This window comes from Canis lupus, chromosome 1 (genome assembly GCF_003254725.2).
Source record: "Canis lupus dingo isolate Sandy chromosome 1, ASM325472v2, whole genome shotgun sequence".
NCBI classification, from domain to species: Eukaryota; Metazoa; Chordata; class Mammalia; order Carnivora; family Canidae; genus Canis; species Canis lupus.
In genome coordinates, this window is record NC_064243.1 from 93,932,326 (window position 1) to 93,954,407 (window position 22,082).

Sequence of the window (22,082 nt, forward strand, 5' to 3'; positions counted from 1 at the left end):
TTTAGTGCATAGAGATAAAAAGTAGATTTTAGAAAGGAAAAGTACATTGTGAATTAATACTGGTAGCTTTAACTCAAATAAAAGATTAAGTTAAAGATTTTAAAAGCTTTAAAATTTAAAAAGATTTTAAAAGTTAAAAATTTTACTTCTCTAGTTTTATATTTGTGTATTTTCTTTTATTGATAATCTTGGTTCCTAATAACATAAACATAATCACTTATTTGCTTTATTGTATACATAGTAGCTCCAAAACAATATCACTATTATTATAACAATATTGTTACTAAATACAGTTTGATTCTTTCAGGATTTTTATCCTTAATAGCAGATTTCCCACTAAGAATGCACAAAATACTGTGTTTCAGAGTTACTTGAAATCTTATTTGTGCTGCTAGCTCGACGTACAATTAAGTTTCTTTTCTGTTTTTAGAGATTGATTTTTGTTGTGGATTTTAATTTTAACTTGGCTTATTATATGAAATATTTTCATGTCCCAAAGTTTAAAAAAATTGTAGCTAGCATTTTTTTATCCTGTATTCTCTCTTCCACTGAGGATAACAATTTTTATTTTAGGTTTGGCTATCCTTTTCATTTTTAAAACATGAGCACATGCATTTAAACATTTGTATTTCCTTGCTTGTCACACAAATGTAGTATATCACATACAGTATTGTGCACCTTAATTTTTCTCACTAAACGAGAGTTCCGGGAGGCCATTCCAAGGAGTTGAAAGAGTTCTTCCACATTTCCTTTTTTTTTTTTTTTTTTGGCTGCATGATATTTTATTTCTTGTGATGCATATTTTAATTATAATCTTTTGATGTAATAAATTGCTTTGCATGAGCATCATTTTGTGTTGGGACATGCAGCCTCAAATTTTATACCCAAGTACTCATTCACATGAGTCATATCACACTCAAAGTCATATCATACTTGAGAGTTCAAATTTTACACCACATATACCTTTCCAGGAAGCCAGAATATGTGACCCAAATAAGAGGAATTAAAAAAACAAAAAAGGTTCATAGGAAAGAAGCAAAGAAATAACAAAGGAAAATATCAGGATGATAGCTGTGCATTAGACTTAGTAGGGCAGTGGGCACCAGGAGGAATGCCTGGGGTAAAAGGAAATAATAGGTTATGTGACAGGTTTGACCACATAGAAGATTATACTGAGAGTTGTTTTTGTCAGAGCTGTTAAGAAGTCTGAGAAAACTTTAGTATAAGTTTAAAGAAAACTCAGCAAATGAAAGCATGCAGTAAAGTTAACTTCAGGAAAATTAACAAGTTCTATAAGAAAACCAATGTAATTACCGAATACTTTTTTTGTTTTGTTGTTTTGGGGGGAGAGAGAGAGACAGAGCATGAGTGGGGTGGAGGGGCAGAGAGAAAGAGAATCTCAAGCAGGCTCTATGCCCAGCACAGAAGCTGGATTGGGGCTCGATCTTACGACCTTGGGATCATGACCTGAGTCAAAAACCCAGAGTCACATGCTTAACTGACTGAGCCACCCAGACACCCTAATCACTTAATATTTCTTGAAGTAGAAATTATTTATTTAACATTCCAGTGAAAACATTTTGGTATAATTATGTTAGGAGGATGGGGAAAAAAGGGAGAATGAGGAGTTAGTAAGTAATATCTAAATAATGATGCTGAAGCAGTGTGAACGTACTGCAGGAAAACATGAGGGTAAATAGAAGTCAAGAAGTAAGAGAACCAATGCTCCTTGTGTCCTAATAGACCACTTCTGTTTTTTCCCTTTGTCGTCAGCTTTCAAGCACCATTTGTTTAAATTATGTATATGTATTTGAAAAATAACTTTAGATGTACGTGGAAAATGTCTCGGGAAAATCATTATAGTATGTCTGTGTGATTAGCAGTCCAGATAGGAGTTCTGCAAACTAGTATCTCATGATGACCTTCTTAGTGGGTATCACAGCAAGCATGTTAATTGAACATGAACCTGTGTGATTTAACTGGAACCAGTTTAGCCATCCAGGCATACGGAAGGGATCAAATATTCCACGTCATGGCAGTAGCAGAACAGGATAAAGCACCATCAAGCTTCTATATGGAAAATAATCTAAAACCAGAAAGTAAGCAGACAAGTATCAAAGCCAGGGACCTTAAAAGCTGTTGAACGTGTTAGACTGTTTACACTTAATTTTAATAATACAGGTGACGAAGAGGGAGAAATGTTAGGCTCATTGTTGCCAAAAGTAAGTGATAGGTGATAATAAGGAAAGAGACAGCTAAACCCCAGCTATCAGTACCTGTGTATTGGGAAAGAGTCCCATGCCATGTGGAGATAAAGATGCCAAAACTGTTGAATAGTCCTTTGGAGGGGTTGTGTGGGGCGGCTCAGTGATGTTGCCACTGATCTAATAACCACTCTTGGCTAGCCATTTAAAATCGGGGAGCTACCAGATTTAGCCATTGCTGTTTATTACTGAGGTTTATATGAAGTATTTCTTATTGCATCCCTGAATTGACCTTAATTCTGATACATACCCAGAGGATAGAGGAATCAAGGATGAGGTGTGATGTAAGGTAAGAGGAGGTGAGGTTTTGGATCATATCAGACATGCGCTGGGTGGAGAGGTATATACCTCCTGGAGTTGCCCACCTCAGAAAGGGCCATCAGTCATTTAAAAATATCTATTGGTTCTCTTGAGAATTTGCTTTTATTGTGTTTTTCTTTCCCTAAGATTCTTTGGTCTTCTCCCTCTACTCCTACTTCCCCAACAGAAGTTACATTAGTTAAACTTGTTTGTCTAATTCGTATCTCTGCTATAATGGAGTTAAAATTTCCATTTGAGAAGCTAAAGGAATAATACCTGATTTGTAAGTTTGATTATGTTTACTTTATCTGATTGGGTATATATGAATCACAAAGTGGAGGAGAATTCATATCTTTCTCTTTAATCCTGTATATTTGCTGTTTCTTTTCTTTTTTCTTTTTTTTTTTAGAGGAAGTCCACAAATGAAGGGGACACCCCATTTTAAGGAAGAACATTGTGCTCCAGCATTAAATTTAGAAATGAGGAAAATACTGGATTTGCAAGCACCCATCATGAGGTATAGTACTCTGGTTAAATTTAGCATTTTTTGATGACACTATATAATATAGTTGGTTAATCGCATGACCAGTAGGAAAACCGATTTTATTTTATTTTTCACTCAGGGTAATTTTTTCTTTAGCTGTAAATGCTTGATTAACCCTTAGTACATTATTATACTTCAATTGTTTATTTAATAAAGCCTATAAATTGAGTATACTAACTATAATCTTATCCAGAAATTTATATTTTTTGATAAGATCTAGAATTGTTTGAATGATACAACATAGTGCATGTTACTTGAAATGATACTGATAAAAGTCATCCAGGTTGAGGAAAAGAGAAAGTGCCTTTATTTCCAAAACCTTCATAAGTTTTGGGAAATATGTGAATACTTGTAAGAAAGTTAAACTTTCTGATCTCATTGTGAATAAAGATTTTGTGATAAGAGGGCCAGAAATACCAAAATACAAAAAGTTGTATTTATTGATGGAAAAAATAAGTGTATGTGTAATTTGGCTTTATTTCCGTAATTGCTTTGCTTTTGACATTTTAGGTGTCTATGATGTGTGGGTTTTGTTAAAAGTATATTTTTTAAACTTAAAGTTTTTTACTACAATGTTTTTTGTTTCTTTTTTAACAATTTTTTTTTATGAATCCAGAATTAAAATTGGACCTCCAAGAACCTTTTCCTGTACCCAGTTATATACAATCATGAAATTATGTGATATTTCCAGCCTTTTGTGAATAGAAATGGCTAGTATTTCTTATCCCTTATGATAACATTTGCTTTTAAAAAAATTAGAAGTAGTAGCAAAAGAGGTATTCCTAATTCAGAATTCATTGTTAGGAGTCATTAAAATTTTCCTGTCAGAAAACCTGCAAATAAATTCTTACAAAAGGACACGTTAACAAATTAGGTTAAATAAAAGTAGAAAAAGAAAGAGGGAAAAAATGGCTATAGGTATGATCAGAAGATAACACAAGCTGTGAAAACAGGGAAATATGCTTCGAGGGAATATCACGAAAGGCCAGTTTTCGCAACACGTAAAGATTTTAGCGAGAAAAAGACAATAGAACAAATATAATATAAGAATATAAGCAGTTTTCATCTTCTGTATTCCAATTTAATACATTACATAATAGATCTCCATTAGAAGATTAAATAAATGACTTATATGTGTGAACAATTAGGTAACATACTATTGGGGAGGAACTCAGGATGAGGAGAACTTTACACATTGGTGGTAGGAGTGTAAATTCATACAGTGTCTTTGGAAATTGATTAATAAGTAGTGCCTTTCAGAGTTATATATACTCATGGTCTTTGTCCAGTATTTCTCCTTCTAGGAATTAATCCTACAAATAATTCAAATGACAGGCTTACAGAGTTTTTCATTGTTTATAATAACAAAAGATCAAAAACTGCCTAAATGTCCATCGTGGGGAGCTGTTGAAATAAATTTTCTTACTTAGAGGCACCTGGTGGTTCAGTGGTTGAGCGTCTGCCTTTGGCTCAGGGCCTGGTGTCCTGCGATTGAATCCCACATTGGGTTCCCTGTGAGGAGCCTGCTTCTCCCTCTCCCTAAGTCTTTGCCTCTCTGTGTCTCTCATGAATAAATAAAATCTTTAAAAAGTGTTTTTTTCTTCTACACAATGGGAACAGTATACAGCTGTAGAAATAATGAGGGCACTCTTTTTTTCTTTCTTTCTTTCTTTCTTTCTTTCTTTCTTTCTTTCTTTCTTTCTTTTCTTTCTTTTCTTCTTTCTTTTCTTTCTTTCTTTCTTTCTTTCTTTCTTTCTTTCTTTCTTTCTCTCTCTCTCTTTTCTTTCTTTCTTTTCTTTTCTTTCTTTCTTTCTTTCTTCTTTCTTTCTTTCTTTCTTCTTTCTTTCTTCTTTCTTTCTTTCTTTCTTTCTTCTTTCTTTCTTTCTTTCTTTCTTTCTCTTTCTTTCTTTCTTTTCTTTCTTTTCTTTCTTTCTTTCTTTCTTTCTTTCTTTCTTCTTTCTTCTTTCTTTCTTTCTTCCTTTCTTTCCTTTCTTTCCTTTCTTTCTTTCTTTCTTTCTTTCTTTCTTTCTTTCTTTCTTTTCTTTCTTTTCTTTCTTTCTTTCTTTCTTTCTTTCTTTCTTTCTTTCTTTCTTTCTTTCTTTCTTTCTTTCCTTTCTTTCTTTCCTTTCTTTTCTTTCTTTTCTTTTCTTTCTTTTCTTTCTTTTCTTTCTTTCTTTCAAGAGAGAAGGAGAGAAGCAGGCTGTACACCCAGTGCAGAGTCCCATATGGGGCTTGATCTCACAACCTTGAGATCATGACCTGCACCGAAATCAGGAGTTAGATGCTGAACCAACTGAGTCTCTCAGGCACTCTTTACTGGAAAAACTTCCCAATTATGTTGTTGGGTGAAAAAAGCAAGGTGTACTCTGTATAATAATGCTAGTAGTCCTTTTTAAAAGGAAGCTGTTAGCGTTAGAATATGTATTGTTCTGGAAAAATGTATAAGAGACGGCATGAGAACGGAGTGGCTAGGCCACAGATTTGGGGAAAAAGATTTTGTGGTCTTACTAAATATTGAATTATATGGATGTAGTATATGAATATATTGAACTGTATGAATATGTAAAGCCCGTGTTTTAAAGTCTTCTGATTCACAGTTCTGATAAAAGATTTTTTTCACCATTTTTTTGTTAGAATACTGTGCAGCTACTGGTGCATATCAAATAAAACTGTATGCAAGTGGCTGGCTGTTGTCTTACCTTGTGTAGTCCATCTTTTTATGTATTCTTTTCAAAGAAAAGGAATGTTGTTCTGTTGTTATTTGCTTCAATGGGATCAGGGTTAGAGAGGATTGAGTTTGAATTATGATTCCCTTGGTCAGAAGGTTACTCTTTACCTCAAATGCTATTTCAGCACAGAGATTCTTCTCCAGAGTGTAACTTGGTCCAAAAGGAATGTGGAATGTCTGTGGGCAGCACTTTGCAAGCATGGCTTTCTACCGTTACCCCCTGGCAAAGTTTATGGATCATGGGGATGGGATAGAAAAAGAGGCTTTAAAGAAAGAAATCCTGACATCTTGTACAAGTTTAACTTGTCAGGTGCTAAGTGGTTTTATTTGTTTTAGTCAGGTGCTAGTTTTTAATATACAAGTTTGGATGACTGGAACTCTCTAAGGTTTTTCTCAAAAGTTGAGAAAAATAATTGCATTTTGGAGCAGTATTCCTAACACATAATGTATACTTGTTGGAAATGTGATTGGAGTTGAGCTGTATGTGTTCTTGCATTGAGGGAGAAGATGTGATATTTGGACTTTTTATAACTGACTAATTTCCTGCTTACCACCCAAAATAGAAGTTGTATGAAGTTAGAGATAATGGTTAAACTTGGTTGTAGGCATAATATGGCAAGACTTTTGCCATCTTTTAGTTTTTGCTTGAAGAAAGAATAGGATTAATGGTGAGCATCTGATGTTTGTTATTACTTGAGGATTGAAAATCCTTAGAAGGTAAGAAGTACTAATATAATTAAAACTCTTAGTCTGTTTCTACCTAATACTGCATTATAAATACTAATAAATACCACAATTTATTCCATATCTTCCTCCAGGCACTTAAGGAAAGCCCAGTGTAGTATATAGTATTTAATGCTTATTAGACATTAGATATATCTACATATTTGAGAATTGGTAATTATGAATTCTTTATTTCCCATTAAGAGCATTTGATTAATCAGAAATACTAATCTTTCAAGATCCTACTATTATGCTTCTAAGATCCTAAATTAAGGGTGGGGGGAAGACACACCTCTGGGATATTGGTTATCTGTTAAAAAGTCCATGAAGTCAGTGATTGCAAAGGCTCTCTGAGGATATAACTTAGAGTATATTTATGTACATTTTGTGTGTATTTATTCCCAGGGGGTGATTTTCAAAATACTTAGAAACCAATGCAGCATGAAAAGATTCCAGAGAATCCTGATACCTTCTTGTGCCAAGAATTAATCCTTTAGTTTTCTGATCTTTGTGACACTGGCAGTGAGTGGGCCCACACTTGCATGGTATGGGCTGAGGCCTATTGACTAATTTATGGAAATTCTCAGTATTTTAACGAACTCACATTATCTTTGTTTTAATGAGTTTGTTTACTTTCAGTTAAATGACAAGGATCTAATTTTTTCCTGTGGATTCCTCATCATGTTTATGGTCATTACTTTAAAGTCATTACCTTTTAATTCCAACATCAGAATTGATGGAGTCTATTTGTATGGTTAGACTTTTCTCTTGACTCTGGATCACCTTTTCCTGTTTCCTCACATGTCCGGTCATTTTTTGTGCTAGCCCTGTGGGTGACAGTGTGGAGATTCTGAATTCTTTTAACTTTATCAGAAGAGAACTGAATTTTGCGTAGTAGGCAGTTAAATTACTCCAGGATGACCTTGATATTGTTCCTGTCATATGCAGTGATTCTTGTAGGGAAATAGGAACAGAGGAGGGGGAGAATATGGTCGGAAAAAACCTAGGCCGAGTCCTGCTGACTGAAAATCACTGATAAACCAGCAGCTGTTCTACCGAATTGTTTCTCTTGACATATAGCAGCAGATCTGAAACATAAAGTTTTATATTCTGTTCACTACACGCCACACAGAAATTTTACACTAAAAATATAATTTTGAAGGGGAAGAATATATAATATGTCAAAGGTGAACTTTCTATAAACTCAATTGATTACAATCAAGAGATGAAGCTGGCTAAGGGAATGTATTATTCTACTCTTTCTAATCTTTGTGGTAGGGAAGAAAACACAGTCCTTGGAGAATGAGTCATTGAATACAGCTTTTAAAGGATTGAAGGTTTACTTTAAGAAGTAAAACATTAAAAACGTTTCCACTGCCATTATAAATTAAAATATTTCTGAAATACAGTCTTAAGTATGAAAGAAAACTTAAGAGTATATAGTATACATTATAGACACATCACACTTTTCTAATTTTTTTTTTTTTTTTTTTTTTTTTTTTTATGATAGTCACACAGAGAGAGAGAGAGGCAGAGACATAGGCAGAGGGAGAAGCAGGCTCCATACACTGGGAGCCCGACGTGGGATTCGATCCCGGGTCTCCAGGATCGCGCCCTGGGCCAAAGGCAGGCGCCAAACCGCTGCGCCACCCAGGGATCCCACATCACACTTTTCATTCTCTCTTGCACTTGATACTCTTTTTTTTTTTATGTTTTAAAGATTTTATTTATTTGAGAGAGACCGTTGAGAAGCACAAGCAGAGGGAGGTACAGAGGGAGAAGCAGACTCCCCTCTGAGCAGGGAGCGGCATGCCATCCCAGATACACCTTCCAAGGACCTCGAGATCATGACCTGATCATGATGCTGATCATCATGCTGAAGGCAGATGATTAACTGACTGAGCCACCCAGGCACCCCTAGCATTTGACAATTTTCTTAAATTTTTTCTTTCTTTCTTAAATCCATCTGACAACCTTGGCTTTCTTGATAGAGTAGTTTCCACTGGTTCCCATAGTTCTCCTTTTCTTTCTCTGTGCCAGTACCTTTGCACTGTCATTCATGTATTCTCCTTTCCTCTTTTCTTTTCTTCCTTCTTCCACCTCCCACAAACATTTAGTGCCAGATATAACCTAGCACTAGTGCCTTAGGGGCTAGGTGTCTAAGAGTAAGCAAAGTGAGCATTTATTTGCCATTAGCTAAGTAAATGTTAAATCTCTTTGTAAATAAATGCTGAGATCATATTCCATAATTAATTCTTGTGTCAACTGAGTGGTCTTCTGAAGGGAGAAACTATTTTTTCACCTCAGAATCTCCAGCACAGAGCATAGCATCTGTCATAGAGCATGGGCTTTATAAATGCTTGTTGTGGGAATGAACAACATGAGGCTCAATGATGCTGTAGAAATATTGAGGTCCATAACTGTGCACACCAGTAAAATAGTCTCTAATCAAATGAAGTTCTTTGAATTTAAATTAACTAAATTTAAGAATTCAGTTCTTTTGTCCCACTAGCCACATTTCAGGTGTTCAGTCCCCATATATGGCTGCTGGTTTCCATGTTTGATAGCACAGATACAGAGCATTTTCATCACTGGGGGAGGTTCATATTGGCCATGGCTAGAGGATTATTACCTCTGTGCTTTATATGGCTCCAGACTGTCAACCTGTCATAAGTTGTTCTTTTTATGGTTTCTTTGCCTTTTTTCTTTTTTGTCAGCTTTCATTTGTCCTTCCATCATTGAATTTGCTGTTTCAGTATTTCTAGTTTTTTAATCTGGTTGATCAGGTTTGTGACAATGGCTACCTGAAGTCTTTTATTTTTTCCAGAATTTCTGATTCTGGATTAAATTAAACATAGGTGAACCAACTTAATATAGCCAAGTTGTAGATGACTGACAATTTTGTAAGTTGGTTCATGATCCTCTCTGTATGAATATTCTCCAAAGCAATTATATTCATACTCATTGCTTTCCCAGTCTGCTCTATTAATAGGTAATTGGTTCTAAATTGGTTATTTCTTTACAGTTTGCAGTCCGTGCTGGAAGATCTCCTCGTTGCTACTTCTGATGGACTTCTTCATCTTATTCACTGGGAAGGAATGACAAATGGAAGGAAAGCTATTAATCTTTGCACAGTACCTTTTTCAGTAGATCTGCAGTCATCTAGAGGTAGTTACATCTTCTGCACAGGGTAGAACCAATGTTTAATATTTGACACAATCTGTTTAGATATTTGCTATGGATGAACATTGATTTTTCTACTTTGGAATTCATTATGTAAGGGGAATGTATGTGTGTGTGTGTGTGTGTGTAGAAAGGAATGGTTTCATTGTTTGGTGGTATTAGGTCATTAGTTTTGTCCTTTACTGTTCTTAAGGGGTTTACAAACAATCAATGTAAGGTCATTATTTACTGTATTTATATTTATATTTCATGTACTTCTGTTTCCATCAGCAGGTTCATTCCTGGGTTTTGCAGATGTGCACATCAGAGACATGGAGTACTGTGCTACACTCGATGGGTTTGCTGTTGTGTTCAATGATGGTAAAATTGGATTTATTACACCAGTGTCGAGTAGATTTACAGCAGAGGTATGACTTTTACTTTGGAATGCTTATTTTCTTTATTTTACATTTATTAATTTTAGTTTTTGTTGTTAAATTCCTCCCCCACTTTCCTTATTTAAGATTTTAGAGTTATTATTAACAACTTTTAAAAATCAACATGTATAATACTTAAAAATAATATACGTAGACAATTCTATTAGATATGTTGAAGAAAAATGATAATTCCTTCCCTATTCCTGCTCTCTTCACACCCAGTTTCCATTCTTGGAGGCAACCACTTTTTTTTTTTTTTTTTTTTTAACTATTATTTTGCTACTTATCTCCATTACTCTTGTGTGTTTTCTTTAATTTTTAATTTTTAGGCTATTTATTAGTTCCCACTGTGGGAAAAGACCATTTGCTTCCCTGTTCCTACCACATTCATATATTCTTCCCATCTTCATAGTATAATTATTGTGATTTTGAGTAATTACTATTCATTGTTTATATTGTTATCACTCTACAAACCCTGTTAGTACCTGAGCCATGTGATATGTTTTATTTTTTCTTTCCTGAACATTTCCCCTCTCACTGAGAATTAATAATTGTTTGTTCTTTATATTTGTTTATTTTTTACATACTTACCACTAATTCAACCCCATACTGTGTGCTGTTTGTGTAAATATCCTCTCAGTTCTTTTAGACGTTCATTAGACGTTCTATTTGTTTCATCTACTTGAAATTTCTCTTGGAACCTCTGGCTTGCTGCAAACTGGACTGCTTTAACACCATTATACTTCTGCATTTTTATCTTCTATCATCCTGAGAATTTCCTTTGTTCCTTTATTTGTATGAGATCTTTTCATAGTTAATGGTTAATTAATGTATGATTAGTTAATATGTGAATTTGGTTGCTGTGACAGAGATCCAAAGTTAAAATTTGGATTCACTGAAAGCTCTGTGGATTTTGGTGGGTTTGTTTGACCCTAATCTAATCGTCAGCATTGGTTGAGCTCACTGGATTGTTTCCTTTCCTCCCCTCTCTGTATCCAGTGTTCATTGGAAGAAAGTCCTACAGTTCTTTCCAGAGAATATAAACATGACTGGCCCAGTATTCTGGGTTTTAAGTTATGGAAGCATTAAATTAGAAGGTCCAAATTCACTTATCCATGTTCTCAGTGTGACCCAGAGACATCAGGGTTTTTTATTTTGTTTTTCTCCAAAGAAAAATCTCCAGTGTTGGAATGAAAGAGGGTATTTCTTAGCTGCTCATATTGAGACGGTACTATGGGAACACCCAGATGATGCTTAAACAGGCTTTAAAAGACTAAAAGTCCTACTGCTTTTAGTTCACCCTTTCTGAGAAATCTCAATCTCCAAGCCTTTTTGCACCGTACAGTATAAATTTAGCTATTTCTTAGTGTTCTTTATTATTATTATTTTTATTTTTTAAAGATTTTATTTATTTATTCATGAGAGAGAGAGATAGAGAGAGAGAGAGAGAGGCAGAGACACAGGCAAAGGGAAGCAGGCTCCATTCAAGAAGCCCGAAGTGGGACTCAATCCCAAGTCTCCAGGATCACACCCTGGGCTGAAGGCGACGCTAAACCACTGAGCCACAAGATTGCCCTCTTTGTGTTCTTTAATGCAAGTTTAGGATGCTACTTATCCATATACTTCCTACCTTTTTTTTTTTTTTTAACTTCCTACCTTTTAAAATATTCTAAAAAAAAAAAAAAAGATATTCTGATACTACCTCTTCTCCCTTTTGTTGTCCTTGTCAGTTTATGCTTTTGAAGAAATTATTTCTGTTATAAAAGTTGGGATTTTAAGAGAGAAGCTAAGTATTTATATTCAGTCTATTCTCTTTAACTGGAAACATTTTAAAAATTTAAAAATTTATTTATTAGAGAGAGAGAGCGCACACAATCAGGGGGAGCAGCAGAGAGAGAGGTAGAAGCAGACTCCCCACTGAACAGGGAGCCTGATGCAGGGCTGAATCCCAGGACCCCGAGATCATGACCTGAGCCAAAGGCTGACACCCAGGTACCCCAAGATTTTTTAAGGGCATATTGTTTTCTTTCTTTTTTTTTTTTCTTTAAAGATTTTATTTATTCATGAGAGACACAGAGAGAGAGAGAGAGGGGTGGGGGGCAGAGACACAGGCAGAGGGAGAAGCAGGCTCCATGCAGGGAGCCCGACATGGGACTCGATCCCGGGTCGCCAGGATCAGGCCCTGGGCTGAAGGCGGCGCTAAACCGATGAGCCACCCGGGCTGCCCGGGCATATTGTTTTCTATGTATAGAGTCAGCTTTAGTATTCCTAAAACTGTTTTCCATTATTCACATAGTAAAGTACTAAATAATGCATTTGTGGTAATATGTCAATATATAAGAATACAATTGAGTTTTTGAAGTATTTAATTTTTTACATAGTAAAAAAAATAATAAAAAAAATTTTTTACATAGTAATTTGTAATTATGCTTGGGATTTAAATGTTTTTGTTGAAAACAAAAATCCTAGAGCTGAAAAAGTGACTCCTTTCTAAGTATCAGCTTTTATCATTTTTATTAGGCTTTGGTTAAAGAAACTTTCCAGTAAATTAAGAATTTAGAAAAAAATGAAAAGCAAATGGACATTATTAAATAAGTTAGAAAATACAAATTAGAAGTAAAGAATACATATGTATATTACTGGCAATTGGGAGATACACTTAATGACATATTTATATTAGGTACTACTTAAGTGCTTTGTAAAAATTCTTTTTGGCATTTTTGAGGCATTTAACAGATATATTAAAATATGTCAGATTATACCACTCCCCTGCTCAAAGCCCTTCAATAGGACTAGATAATTAGGACAAAACCTGCTGAAGACAACTAGAAAAGCTGGAGAAAAACATTTTTTAATGTACCTGAAGGCTTTGGAGAGCTAACAATACCGCAAAGAATCCCCAGGCAAGGGAGGCAGAGGCTTGCATGCACAGCAAGGCTGTATGTGGTGACTTGCCTCGGTCTCACAGATGTGCTGAGTGAAAGCAGCTAGACACAAAAGGATATGTGCTATGATTTTATTTTATGTAAAATTAAAAATAACATAGGCTGTTCTAAATTAGAATTTATATGGATGCATGTTCTTAAGTAGTATTGGTCTAAAGGAAAAGAAGGAAGTGATTACCATTTAAGTGTAGATGTTGGTTACTTCTGTGGTAGGTAAGGGTATATTGGTCAGGAGAGACACGGTTAGATACTGATAATTCTTGGCCTACGTGCTAGCTAATTCCACAGTGTTTACTTTGTGATATTATTGAGATGTACAATCTTGTAATTATGTATTGTTCTTTAATGTGTTACAATTCATAATGGAAAAATTCTAAAAAATTAAAGATCCTCCAGTGACTATGTATAAATTAGGGAAAAAGCCAAAAAGGTTTTATAGTGGCTTTCAAAGCCCTGTAAATTTAACCTCCTTTTACATCTGTTACCTCATCTACTACTTCTTTCCTCATTCCAATCCACTCCATCTGCATAGGCTTCTTTGATGTACTTGAACATGCCAAAAATGCTACTCCATTGGGGCCTTTGTACTTGGTATATCTCCTTGAGTTCGTTCCTCAAAATGCATTTGCATTTGGGGAAAACTTATTGACTATTCTATCCTCCCATACGATCTGTTTTCTATAATTGTTTTATTATTTTTTTCTACAGTATTCACCAATCTCCAATATACTATTTTTTTTTTTTTTAACTTAACAACCTCCTAACAAATATAAGGCAAGAATTTTGGTGTTTTTGAATACCTGCCACATCCTCCACACCTAGAACAGTGCTAGGTGAATAGTGGGCACCTGGAAAATACTTGTTACAGAAATCAGTTAATTAATTTCAGTCTAAGCAGTGGTCCAAAGAAATAATGCTCAGTGCTATCTTTACCTTTTTTGGTCATCTAAAATAGTGTTTTTTTATTATAATTGAAAAATACCAAAAAAAAAAAAAAAAAAAAGGGAAGCAGATATGCCATGTTTAGATAATTGATTATATAGCTCATTTAAATGGGAATTAAATAAAATCTATAGTATTATATTTTAAACAGAGCTGTTATTTATATTGGATCTTCTAGAGTGTTTACTGTTAGGATCATCCAAAAATAAAGTGCTGTATTGTATAGTGTGCTGTGTTGTTGTGCTTATTAAACTAATAATCATAATGACCTTTGCCTTAGAATTTATAATCTAAGACATCCTTGATTTGAAAGGTAAAAACAAACAATGGAGCCGAATAGCATAGAAGCTTAATAATAATGTATTCATTTATTGAATGCTTAACTTTTTGAATGTTAGTCATTGTATCAAATAGTTTACATGTATGTATGTTCTCATTTACTCTGCAAAACACTCTTAAGAGGTAAGAACTTATGAAAACAAAACTAAAGCTTGGAGAGGTCAGATCATTATTTTAGCAAGTGAATAGTAGACCTGAGATGTTAGGCTGCCAGGCACTATCCTGTGAATCTTAGTAGGTTATATACCATACTGTAAAATAAAGGAATAATAGAGAATAGTAAGCACTTGACAATCACAAACCACTTTTAAAGGATAGATGAAATAAAATTTGCTGTTTTCTACAATTGAGCAGTTAAACACAATGTGGGGGGTGATGGGAATAATATTAGTGAGCAAGTTAGATTCAGTTCCTGCTGTCAGGATGTTTATATCCTAATAGGAAAGTCATCTTCATTTAGTTAGGTTTGCAGATAGTCCATTTTTTAGTGTTTTACAAGTAGATAAATTAGCTCTAGACTGAGCTCATTTGAGAATATTTATTGAACTAATTAATGAAATTGCTATTCAGATGGTAGTCCCGATAGAATATTTTCTTAGCCAGATGAAACCAAAGAAAGCCTTACAAAACTGTATGTTTATTGAAAGAGAATTATACTGATTACAGTGTATTTAGACAGCACTTTTAAAACCTTCATTATTTTTCTTTATTATAGCAGCTTCATGGAGTTTGGCCACAAGATGTTGTTGATGGAACTTGTGTAGCAGTAAATAACAAGTATCGACTCATGGCATTTGGTTGTGCAAGGTAATTGATAGAGACTTCTTTAAGAGTCATTGTCAAAAATAATGGGTTTTTTTGTGTGCTTTTTTTCCAATATATTTTTTTAAACAAAAAATGGTCTAAACATACTTGTAAACTTTGTCATGCCTATCACAATATAGGAGTCAGCCTTAATATAAAATCTAAAAGCGGGACACCTGAGTGGCTCAGTGGTTGAGTGTCTGCCTTTGGCACAGGGCATGGTCCTGGAGTCCCAAGATTGGGTCCTGCTTTGTGCTCCCATCAGGGAACCTGCTTCTTCCTCTGCCTATGTCTCTGCCTCTCTCTTTGTGTCTCTCATGAATAAATACAATCTTTAAAATCTGAAAGCATTTTATTAGGTTGAAGCAAAACAGATCTAAAGGGCAGATTTAGGATATTAAGTGTTTTAATTTGTAAAGGTGAGCTTTTCTTTAGTGATTGGAACTTGTAATTTAAGTTATAAATTAAAAAGATTAAATCAGCCAAAATTTAGGTTCTTTATTATTTAAAAGAGGATCAGGGAAGATATTTTTCTTTTTTTAAAAAAATAATCCTTTCCTTTGGCTAGTATCCAAAATCTATAAAGAACTGAGTCAAACTGAACACTCAAAAAATCCGGTTAAGATGGGGCACTTGGGTGGCTTAGTGGTTGAGCATCTGCTTTCGGCTCAGGGCGTGATCCTGGGGTCTGGGATCAAGTTCCGCATCAGGCTCTTTTGGGGAGCTTGCTTCTCCCCCTGCCTATGTCTCTGCCTCTCTCTCTTTCTCATGAATAAATAAAATCTTAAAAAAAAAAATCCAGTTAAGAAATGGGCAGAAGACATGAGCAGACTTTTCTCCAAAGAAGACATACAGATGACAACAGTCACATGAAAATGCTCAACATAACTCATCATCAGGGAAATACAAATCGAAACCACAATGAGATACCACCTTACACCAGTCAGAATGTCTAACATTAACAACTCAGGAAACAATGGATGTTGGCTAAGATGTGGAGAAAGGGGAACCCTTCTATAGTGTTGGTGGGAATGCAAACTGGTGCAGCAACTCTGGAAAATAGTATGGAGGTTCCCCAAAAAGTTAAAAATAGAACTATCCTGTGACCCAGCAGTTGTACTACTAGATACTTATCCAAAGGATACAAAAATGCTAACTTGACCTGCACCTTAATGTTCATAGCCAAAACATGGAAAGAACCCAAATATCCATCCACTGATAAACAGATAAAGATGTGTGTAATGGACTATTTATATATATTGGAGTGTGTGTGTGTATGTGTGTAGAATGGAATACTAGTCATTGAAAATAATGAAATCTTGAAAAGAATGAAATGATGTGGATGGAACTAGACGGTATTATGCTAAGCAAAATTAAGTCAGTCAGAAAGACAAATACCATGTGATATCTTTTTTTTTTTAAGATTTTATTCATTTATTTGAGAAAGAGCACAAGTGGTGGCGGGGGGAGAGGGAGAAGCAGACTCACTGCTGAGCAGGGAGCCCAACAGGGCCTGGATCCCAGGATCCTGGGACCATGACTTGAGCTGAAGTCAGATACTTAACTGACAGTTACCCAGGTGTCCCAACAAATACCATATGATCTCTCTCATTAGTGGAATTTAAGAAACAAAACAGATGAACATAGGGGAGGAAAGAGATTGATAAGAGATTCTTAACAATAGGGAACAAACTGAGGGTCACTGGAGGGCATGGGGGGAGGGTAGGGTAACTGGGTGATAGCATTAAGGAGGGCATTTGATATGATGAGCACTGGGTGTTATATGCAACTGATAAATTGTTGAACACTACATCTGAAACTATAAGGATGTATTATGTTTGACTAATTGAATTTAAATTTTAAAAAATGAAAAAAACCCTCCATACTTAAAGGAAAGTGTATGGGTCCAAATACTCAGTTTTACAAATATTTATAATACAAACACCTCTGTTCATAACTGGGTCAAGAACTAGAATGTTGTGAGCTGATAAAAGTTTCAGCCCCACTACTTCCTAAATGACAACTCTTACCTCCTCAGCACACTTACAGGTAACCACTGTTCTGTCTTTGTGATGATCATTTACTTATCTTTATGGTTTTACCACATATGCATGCGCTCCTAAAGAGCATAATTTACTTTTACCTGATTTTGAACTTTATAGAAGTTCATGTTTATGAACTTCATATTCTAACTATGTTTTGGGTCTAGCTTCTTTCAGTCAGCATTGTGAAATTCACCCATGCTGTTTGCCAGTAGCAAAAATTATTTTTTGATTGATTTATGGTGTTCCAGCGTATGAATGTATCATAATTTATCTGTTTTGCTATTAATGGCTATTTACATTGTTTACTGGTTTTCAAAAAGAGGATATTTTCTTAGATAATAATTCAATATTTTTGTCATACGACAGAATTAATGATAGACCCCCAAATAAGATCTAATTCTCAATCTATATTCAAATTAACCCTGTTGTCACCAAAATTTTTTTTATAGCTCCTTGTTTGCTTGTTTGAACCAGAGTCAGTCAAAATCAATGATTTGTATTCGGTTATTGTTTCCCTGTCATCCTCTTTTGCCTGTAACAACCCATACACCTTTTTTCTTATTTCTGTGACATTAACTTTTTAAGAGTCCAGGTTGGTTATTTATAAAATGTCCTGCTTTCTAAATATGTCTTGTTTCTGCATAATGGCTTTTTTTGAAGTTTTTTTCTCCTTTTTTTTAAAAAAGATTTTATGAGAGAGAGAGAGAGAGAGAGAGAGAGAGAGGCAGGCAGAGACACAGGCAGAGAGAGAAGCAGGCTCCATGCAGGGAGCCTGACATGGGACTCGATCTTGGGTCTCCAGGATCATGCCTCGGGCTGAAGGCGGCGTTAAACCGCTGAGCCACCTGGGCTGCCCTTCATAATGGCTTTTAGTTAGTTCCTCTAAACCTGTCATGATTGGAACCTTGAAGCGTGTTCTTGTTGAGCTAGTCCAGTTAGATGATGAGGAAGTTCACACAGGAACATTGGACAGGAGCAGTGGCAGGTGCACAGTACCGTGCTGCCTGCAGTCAGGGTAGCACCCGCAGGCCTACCAAGGCCAAGTAGTAGAACCCATGAGAGGCCCTTCCCCAGGACAGTGAAGGTAGAATCTTGGCCTCCGGCCTCTGTCTTCTTACTTCTCATCAGTTGGGAGGGTGCCAGCCTTTTTTTTTTTTTTTTTTTTTTGTGACCATGAGTTGGGGTGGAAGTTTGTGATTGTAGCTATGTGACCTAACAGACTAGTGGCTTCTAGCTCTGATCTTCCAGCCCTTAACAGAATTAATTGCTCTGAACACTAAACTATAGCTGGTATCCTTTGAGTAGGAAGGTAACTTTCTTCTAGGATGCCAGTTTGCAAGGGGATCAATTCTACAACCTAATTCTTACCTTTATGTTTAAAGGTTTGACCAAATGCTGGTTAAACTTTTTTTTTTTTTTTTTTTGGTTAAACATTTTTTATCATATGTAATGTACTTGCAATGGCACCGTATAGCACTAATGTTAAGTTGTCCTGGTACGAGTGATATTAAATTTAGTCACTTGTGATTATAACTATATCTCTTACAGAGATATGTTTTTGCTTTGAGGTTAGTGAGTAGTGTCTTATGCATGAAGAAACATTTTTTCCTGTAATGGGTTAATGGGAAATGGAAATAAAAATAATTTGAACAATTTAGGCAGTAGAGAATACATGAAAGGTTAGTTGTCAGTCTTTTTTAAGTATTGACTTAGCACCAGTTTCTTGTATTAAAAATATTTGGACTCTCCTCACTGACTTGTTTAGAGCTCAGCAACCCAGAGTTACCACTTGACAGTTGTCAGGTGCAAAGCAAAAACAAGTAAATACCTGCTAGCTACTTAGCTACTTAGGGCTGTCTTTCAGCAAAGTGTCTAATTGGGCAGGTAGTCTGGAAAGATACCTATTCCCAGGCATTTGACTTCTGACTGAGATGGAATTAACATCAATGTTCTCACTCCCATGTGGGAGGAAAATGGACAAAAATATGAAACAGTATGACAATATGAGTTCAAGACCTAGAACATTAGGCAGCAGAGGACACTGGTCCCTTGAAAGATGAGAAATAAAACTTTGCAGATGCCTCAGCTTTAATTACTTTGAGAGAGTTTCCAGGCTGTAGCACAAGGCCGGGGAGACAGAGCCTGGGAGATTGCCTGAGTTGAGTTACAGGGAAGTGAAAATCTGGGGAGACCTAAGCAGCTGGGTCTCAGGATGATACATGAAGGATGACAGGTGGATAGGGAGTTCCAGAGAGCTTGGAGAGGGTCTCTTTTGTATTAAATAAGGGAGATTAAAGATCCAAATCAAACATTGCAGAAGAAAAGAATAATGATTTGGAAACATAGGAAGATAATTTATTCAGAATGAAAGAGAAGAAAAATATTTAAAAACGCAGCATTAGTGAGCTGTGGGATAACTTCACATGGCCTGTTAGTTTGGGTGTTTTATTGAGCCTCAGCCCTGATCCTTCAGAAGAGCAGACCTGGTTGCATATGGGTCAGAACTGCTGTGGGAAAACTGTCTGGCTTCCCCCACAAAGGAGTGCATATAACTGCCAGAACATTCTGGCGGTGATGAACCCGTATCATCCTCATGTGTGCAAAAGCAGCCGTAGGTTTAACAGTAGTTTAAAAATAACATTTGTGTTAAATTTTCAATCTGAAAAGAATTCCATAAGCAAAACTTTTTTTTATGATCATTATAGGTCAATTTTGAAATGTAGCTTAGAAGTAATATTACAAAGTTTTGGTTTCTGGCCGTTCATAAATTTGGTCTTTGTAAAGATTTCTTAAATGAAATCATTATATATACAGTATACACAAAATAGCATGTATCATGTGTGTAGATATAAAAATTATATAGGACATAAAAAAATAATAAGATGAAAATCTGTATAAAATACTATCCGGCATGAGAGATAGCACATTACCAGGGCAGATGCCTCTCCCTGCTTCCACTTCTTCTTAAATATCCCCCATTCTCCACCAGAGATGATGTCCCCATTAGCTCTTTGTTGCGTTTTTACTACAAATGTATCTACTATGTTTTGACTGAATAGAAACAGAATTATACTACATATATGCATATTGGCTGTCTATTTTAGTGCATGTGACTAAAGTCAAGTTAGTGCTATATGCTAGACTACTATGTGATTATACCACAGTTTATGCTTACTTTCTCTTGCTGGACATTCGTGTTGCTTCAATTTTTTGAATTTATGCACAATATTATACTGAACATTGTGCATGCGTCTTGATACAAAGACAAGGATATCTATGGGATATATTTAGTGGAAAATTTTACTGGATTACAAATATGCATTTGTTCAGATTTATGAGACTGCAAATTACTTACAAAATGGTTTGGGTTTACGTTACGCTTTTACCAGCAGAACATAACCATTCCATAATGATGCTTTTTGTATTTGTATTTGTCTCTTTTCATTAAAAGCTTGTTTGTTTTTCACAGTGGTACTGTACAGGTTTATACAATAGATAACACCACTGGAGCTATGCTGCTGTCTCATAAACTAGAGCTAACAGCAAAACAATATCCTGGTGAGTTATTTTTTTCCTTCTTATTTGTAATTTTTTAATGTACAGGTAATGATATGTGTAGCAACTGTGGATTTTCAATGATGCATGCTATAAGTCAAATACTGTTAAAACATATAGTGGTACTTTGTGTGGCCCAGGGATTTCTGTGTACCTAGAGGGGCTCCTGAGGATGCTCCTTTTATTGTTATTGTTTGGTTTAGTCCTCTGTGTCTTTGCATAGTTTTAGCCTTTATAGTCTTTGGACTTTGCTCTAGTTTCTTAGCTGACTTCATTGCCTTTGCTATTTTGCCTTCCAATTCAGCTTATCCATTCAGCAAATACTTATCAAATACCTGCTATAGGACAGACTCTATTCTAAATGGGGAATACAGAGCAGTAAAAAAAACAGTGTCTTTCTGAACCCCTTAGTGAATCTTGAGTGGACCCTATAGGATTAAGTCTAAAGTCCTTGTTATAAGAAATGCTTTTGACTGAAACCAACAGAAAACCCATGTTATAGTGGCTTAAATAGGACTTGTTTTCTTTACTAGCAAGAAATCCAAAGGTGAGTTACTGCTGGCCTTCATTTGGCCTTTGCTTCAAGGTCTCAGGTAGTCTCTGAGTTGCAAATATTACTTCTGCATGTGAGTCAAGAAGAAAGGCATATGTGGAAGAAGAAACAGCATATTTGGTTTTTTAATCAGGAAAGCAAAAGGTTTCTCAGAAGCATTCCCACCGCCTACCTGGTCCAGCTGTCTTCTGCTTACATCTGATTGGCCATAATTCTGTCCCATTCACTACCTTTGGATTTTCCAAACCTTTATGGTAGAAGTGAGCAAGGGAGAACAAGGATGGAAGTAGATGTATCAACCAATCAACTGTGTCTTCTACATATGGGGCACGTAAGATCTTTTGCTGGCATTATTTCTTGGTCCGCTCAGCCCGTAATGTCTCCATAATTTTACCATAATACCCTATGTTAAAAGAAATACCAAAAGTTCCGTTTATTAAATAGTTAGGTCTAAATCCTAGTAGCATTTTCAAAAAGTAATGCCCATAAATGGAAAGAAAAATAATATTTTAATTTTATTTATTTATTTATGAATGAATTATAGTCACACAGAGAAAGAGAGAGAGGCAGAGACATAGGCAGAGGGAGAAGCAGGCTCCATGCACCGGGAGCCCGACGTGGGATTCGATCCTGGGTCTAAGGCAGGCGCTAAACCGCTGCGCCACCCAGGGATCCCTTTAATTTTATTCTTAAAGAGTATTTTTTACTACTAGGATGTCTGTGCCTATTGGACACTAAAAC

The 22,082-nt window shown here is 35.5% G+C and overlaps 1 protein-coding gene across 5 annotated transcripts in view; it reads left to right on the forward strand.

Moving 5' to 3' along the window:
• Positions 1–22,082, forward strand: part of RIC1 (RIC1 homolog, RAB6A GEF complex partner 1) — a 145,411-nt gene that overhangs the window by 84,664 nt on the left and 38,665 nt on the right. For 4 of the 5 annotated variants that reach the window (XM_025423538.3, XM_025423535.3, XM_049092960.1 and 1 more), the window contains 5 exons: positions 2,974–3,081; positions 9,585–9,727; positions 10,013–10,149; positions 15,100–15,191; positions 20,703–20,791. In XM_025423538.3, the coding sequence (XP_025279323.1) occupies positions 2,974–3,081; positions 9,585–9,727; positions 10,013–10,149; positions 15,100–15,191; positions 20,703–20,791 (569 nt within the window). The remainder of the gene's footprint in view (positions 1–2,973; positions 3,082–9,584; positions 9,728–10,012; positions 10,150–15,099; positions 15,192–20,702; positions 20,792–22,082) is intronic. The other variant, XM_025423536.3, reaches the window with a different exon arrangement.